Below are 6,000 nucleotides of genomic sequence, written 5' to 3' on the forward strand. Positions count from 1 at the left end.
GGGACATGCCATCATTGCCGATCAGGACTCATGCAGCGGAACACCATCTATTCTACGTAGCCGTCCAAGCAATATTGGCGTGATGCGGTATTGTTTCTTTGTTTCAGGCTTCCTAGGCTGCTGGAAAAGGGTCGTCATTGCGTATTTTTACGGGATCTTGCTATACCTTCAATTTGGATTCGTTTGTTATTGGCCCTGGCGTGTTATGCGATTTTTAGCCGCAACGTATAACCATCCATAACGTCTTCTCCAGAGTCCACTCCACTCCACTCGTCATCTCCGTAAAATGTCGCTTGCCTCCATGGTTACTAGATGTCGCTTTTCTTTTGCTCACTTTTGCACACGAGTGCAGCAGAAAGTATGACCTTTACAACGACATTATAAAAGTGACGCAACACAATACGTATTAATGGATATCCGATAATTTAATAAATAATTAATATGTACACAGGGTGTGTGCAGAAAAACGTAACCCGCATTTATGCACTTAGCTTGTTGTCTGCCTAACAAACTCGTTGTCTACTTAGCCGTGGAACTTCCGGTGGCGCACAATGGCGCATTTATGCGTGCGAAATCTTCAGAAAAATTGTGAAATCCATAATCAGCTTAAACAGAGCAACGAAAACTGGGCCTCCGTCCATCAGAATAGGGCAACACGGCGGACGCAGGAGAGTTGTGTTCAGGTACCGCTAGGGGAGCTACCGGTGCAGAAATCGAAATGATGTCCCACATGGATGCTCATCAGTAGTGCCCCTAGCGGTGCCTGCACATAACTCTCCAGAGACCGCCATGCACTATCATGCATTGTCATGACCGCCCTATTCTAATACATGGAAGCCGATGTTTTTGCGCTCTTTATTTTTTTACGCTGGGTATGGCTTCCAGGATTTTTTAGTAGCTTTCGCACGCATAAATACGCCATCGTACGCCACCGGAAGTTCCTCGGGTAAGTAGACAACGAGTTACATGTAAAAACGTGGGTTACGTTTTTCTGCACACGCCCTGTAGTTGACAAGCTATGGTTTGCAGCGCACTAGTACAAAGGAGCTGAAGGAGATATGCCCGAGAGTATAGAGACACTAAATATGAGCTACGCCATCTTGGGTCCGTTGCAGCTGTGTCGCCTAGCAATGGGACGCCAATCTCCCCCTTCTTCGCAGGAGAACAGCGCGCAGTCGAGCCAGCTCGCAACGCAGGAAATCGGTTTTGGATGGAAGGGACCCAACATCGACGGCGCGCTGTTGGAAGGAGAAACCACGTGAGACGATCGGTCCAATCGCGGACACCGAACGGCGGCTCCGGCGCGGAAAACTAATGCGATGCTCTGTGGCCCCTATTTCGTGACTCTACGAGAGTATACGTCACTGAGATTTGAGGACCTCGAAGAAGTCCCGCGCTATTCCGTTGACTCAATCGACAGCTTAAGCGACGGTCGCTTTGGAACGTTGCGTGGAGTCTGTAGACAGCAGGGAAGGGTAAGGTAATGGGAACGGAAACAGAAACGGTATATTACCGAAATTGGAAACGGTAACGGAAACTCATACCACGGTCCTCCATTACCGGAAACAAAAACGGAAATTAATTTATCGTCCGGTTCTGAATTCGGGTATTGGCTATTTCTGTTGTGCGACGACATTCATTCAGTGACATTCGGTGTCTTTTCATTTTTCTTTTTTTTTCCCCCGTTTTGATGACTCCCCTTTAATGCTCTAAATACTACACGAGAGCGCGCAATACTGGATCTCGAGGGTGCCTCCGTCGCTTACCTCGTCCCAGCTCTCGTAACTCATGACATCAACACCGTACTCCACCATAGCACGAGGAGCAGGCACTACGAATTTTAGTTACTTATTTTGTAGTTTTATTTTCTTTTTTTCATTGCACCGTGGCCATGGCAGTGTTATTTACTACTGACAGTGTCCACTTATGAATGCGACATTGGATGAAGGTTACGGCCGTCTTGAGTTGCTGGACTCCGAGTGACTGAAGACAATGTTCTTACTTTTTTTACCTTGCAAGATGTACGCACCCCAACGACGTAAAATTGCTTGTGTAGTGTGTACTCCTGACACCGAAGCAGCACTTGGGCAAAACAGGGCGCTGATAGAACCGGACAGGCTGTCATCCCACGGCTCTGTAACGTTCCATTACCGGAAACAGTAACGGAAAGGTAACGGCAACGAAATTGAAAGGCCGGTATCAGAAACGGATAACGGAAACGAAGATATAGCAGTATCGAAAATGGGAACGAACCAAAATACGTCCGTTAACCTTCCCTGGTAGACAGTGCGTTTCAAGTCCTTCGAGATGGCACCGGTATGAACATCCTGTGTACTCTGCTGACGTCCCCGGCCAGGTTCGTACGCACAGCCTTGGGGACCGTCAATGGTTATTGTCCAAGTACTGTGGAGCCCTGCAGCGGCAACGTCATGCAGCCACATATTCTCTGTCGTGTGCGCTATTGTGAGCGTACGATTACTGGCAAATCACCTACTTGTGGTCAGCACAGATTGTCTTAAAGGGGCACTAAAATCCAAAAGAACTTGCTCTCAATGAAAGTCCGTGTTTCAATTAGTATAAAGAGAGCAAAATTAGTTAACGCGGCGCTAAAGTGAAAACAGAGCCGTTGTTGGCGGCAGCGAATGGGATCCACAGGAAGCGACGATTGGCGGCATCCAATGGGACAGCAGGACAAGCGCGCGCTTACCTATCGTGTCACTGTGGATTTGGAACGGGTCCGATCGTAGTGTTCCGTATATGCGCGGCATGATGCGTACTGCTTCATTTTTCAATACTGACTCACTGAATTGTAGCCTACAACAGTTCACGCAAATCTTCCACTGACAACATTCCTTCGGACAGCGACGCCAGTAGGCTTCGCAACGCGCACTACGTTTTTCGCCGGGACTGTTCCATGGCGAGCTGAAACGATGTTCATTGCTTAGCGTCGAAGCAGGACAGAGTCCCGTGTATTTTTGATTGTAGCTTCGTAACGGAATCAAAGTTTTATGGTAACAAGTACGAAACTAACATAGCGTGGAACGTGATTTGAAGTGAACTTGTTTTTGCATTTTAGTGCCCCTTTAAACCATTGGGAGTGGGGCTCCGGCTACATGAAAGTGCTTGTTTGCAGGTGATCAATATGCTTTTGGTGGGCAACGTTACGTGCTTTGCAGTGGCCGAAGCAGCCCACGACGATCGGCAGACGACATGCACGGGAAAGCAGCTACCACTCATTCGAGCCATTCGGAACACAATCGACAGCCAACCGCTCGACCATACGCCTGTAACCCCGTAACGGACGGGAGGAAATTGCCCAAGAATATTACACCCATAAAGCAGTTGGTCTCCATGAAATGGACGACACGGCTTAAAACCTGAATAAAAAGCCCTCTGACGCATCCTGTTTAGTGTTATTCTATAGTTCTTCTTGTTTGTACCCATCATGAGGGTACTCAACTACGGCTCTATTTTACGGTCAAGGGCTCTGTTGTGACACACTTGGTGACAGTTCATTTTGGGGTGACTCAATGACATATCCAATACGAATCATACAATATACGGTATCTTCGACTGACGGTACCAATGCTCTAAGCCAGAGCGCCTTGAGGAAGAAAAGATGGAAGAAGGCTGCCGAAGCTGTTGTCAGGTCATTCCGTTTTGACAAGTCGGAGATCGGCTAAGTTATCGGTGGCTGCCAATAGATGCCAATTGTGCGCACGTGACAGCATGAGACTGAGTTTGTTTGACAGTGCACTGTACGCTGTAGCAGATGAATCTAAATGGCAGTCACCACTATATCGGGCACTGTATAGTTTAGGCTATGGTACCCGAGCGCATTGCGGTCCCAATCATTGCGGTCAACTGTAGAATCTGTGCATAAGTCGTTCTGGTAGTGTTATAGCACGCCCACCCACAGCAAGGCACTTGGAGTTGTTGCACGGGCAATGTGCCAACACACTACTCTCACTCACTGACTGTGGCGGCCTCTCACAGTATAGTCGAATGGCGAATTCAATTCAGAGGATTTGCTACCCCACGATAAGGGCCGGTCAGGTCCAAGCCACCCTAGGTTTCATTCGTTTCCTCTACTCGCGTGACCAGGAGCCCGAGTCGTGACATATGCCCAGGCAAACCATTAATATCATTGGGACGTCCATACAAGGCCACGAACGTTCGCGTCAATCTGAATCTGAACGTTCGGACATCCAAAGGATATTGCGCAGGATATTCGTATAAGTATCCTGCAGAACCCAGGGGTATCCATCGGAGATCCAGGCAGCAGGATTTGGGCACTGATTGAACATCGACGTCAGCAGGATGTCCTCCAGACACATACAGATGGGACCTTTATAAAATCTTGTTCCGAATGTCAACTGTCCCACAGTTTTGGCAGCAAAGAAAAATAACTTGTCTGAGCATGAGATATAGGGTGAAAAAGTAAAAGCTTGTAACAAATAAGTAACAGCAATGTACATACGTAGCACGCTTCCAGCAACAGAGGAACATTGGTTCTATCTCCCAATTATTAATATTACATTGGTTCTACGGATCCACTCAGCAGATAATCACATTACAAAGACGATAACCTGAATTGAAAACACTACCTGACAGGAAGGAGCCAAGCAGCACAATGTACCGAAAGTCGAGTGCAATAGGGCTGGACTTGTGGACTTGTTGACTCGATGTAGATGCATCCTCGTCACCGTCACGTACGTTTTACGCCCACTACACTCAGCGAACGTTCTCTAGAAATTTGTATTTCGGTTCAGAGCCGTAGCGAGGCAAGTTTGCGACCAGGGCAGGGTAAATCAGAAGCGCCCCCCCCCTTCTCCCACTGCTCTCAGAAGCCATGTAACCAAAGCAATGAAAACGTGCCCCAGTGCCTAAGGCAACTTATGCAAGCAAAGTGCAAGGTACATGTGGTGGCGCTGGTGCATGGAGGCGCGGAAGAAGGACGAAGAGAAGCGGCGGCGGCAGTTCTCTGCAGGTGCAGCTCGAGAGAGGGTACAGGCTGGCTTTGCTGGAAGAAGGAACTGGACGGAACTTCTGGCTCGAACCGCAGACTTGCAGACACCTGCCCTTGGTGGACTTCAACTTCCACTGCACTTCCCGGTCATATTCCAGCTGCCGCCTCACTGTCACGTCGTACGAGGGTTCTCTATCAGTTCGGCCATCCATCCCACCCGGTTCCAGTTACCCTGGGCGGTACCCGACCGGGTCCGGCGACATTCCCTGGCAGCCCATACCACCAAGGGAGTAAAATCGCGTTCAAAACCCTCTCTCGATGTTTCCCACTATGCTCCTCCCACCAGGCGTAGGCCAGCTCACCGTGAGGTGAACGGGCGCATTCACCAGAATTTCTTCGGCCCTTATATCCTCGTCACACAGCGTTACTGTACTGTTGTTGTAGAGGAGAGTGACAAAAGCATTTTAATATGTTTTATCAGAATGTGCGGCATCACGCTGAACAGCATAGTGCAACATCTCTGAAAGTACGCAATTATTTTAATTAAAATCAAGTATTTGAGAACATCCCAGCAATCCATCATTATACCACAGACCTCCCAAATTGGTCTCATATGTCACAGATGTCAGGTGCATCCTCACTACGTCCGCTGTATATCCACCATGGGACGTCACAAATATCCCCCAGCGAATCGTCTGTGGATATACTACGAATATCACTACAATGATATTTCTTTACATTATAATAGATTTCTTGTGGCAATAGCAACCATTCCCAGCATTCTCAGAATGCGTGACTACATTGTTTGAATCAAAATATAAAGCGTCTTTAAATAAATAACTTATCACTTCAGACATGTCCAACAGAGCAATTAAAAAGCTCTCGCAGAATAAGCTGTCAGTGAACACCGACTGTTGGTGAACGTAGAATCTACGTTGTCTAATGTTGACTAATATTGTATGTAAACAGATAGCGCTGAATCAATGCTCTTTCAACTGTACCTGGTCAATGGTGGATTATGAGCATTAAGA

The 6,000-nt window shown here is 47.7% G+C and overlaps 1 protein-coding gene across 2 annotated transcripts in view; it reads left to right on the forward strand.

Moving 5' to 3' along the window:
* Positions 1-3,401, forward strand: part of LOC135365891 (uncharacterized) — a 35,358-nt gene extending 31,957 nt beyond the window's left edge. For both annotated transcript variants that reach the window (XM_064598571.1, XM_064598570.1), the window contains one exon: positions 3,134-3,401. In XM_064598571.1, coding sequence (XP_064454641.1) covers positions 3,134-3,298 — 165 coding nt within the window. In that variant the 3' untranslated portion in view covers positions 3,299-3,401. The remainder of the gene's footprint in view (positions 1-3,133) is intronic.
* The last annotated feature ends 2,599 nt before the right edge of the window (positions 3,402-6,000 follow it).

Source organism: Ornithodoros turicata, chromosome 8 (assembly GCF_037126465.1).
Source record: "Ornithodoros turicata isolate Travis chromosome 8, ASM3712646v1, whole genome shotgun sequence".
NCBI classification, from domain to species: domain Eukaryota; kingdom Metazoa; phylum Arthropoda; class Arachnida; order Ixodida; family Argasidae; genus Ornithodoros; species Ornithodoros turicata.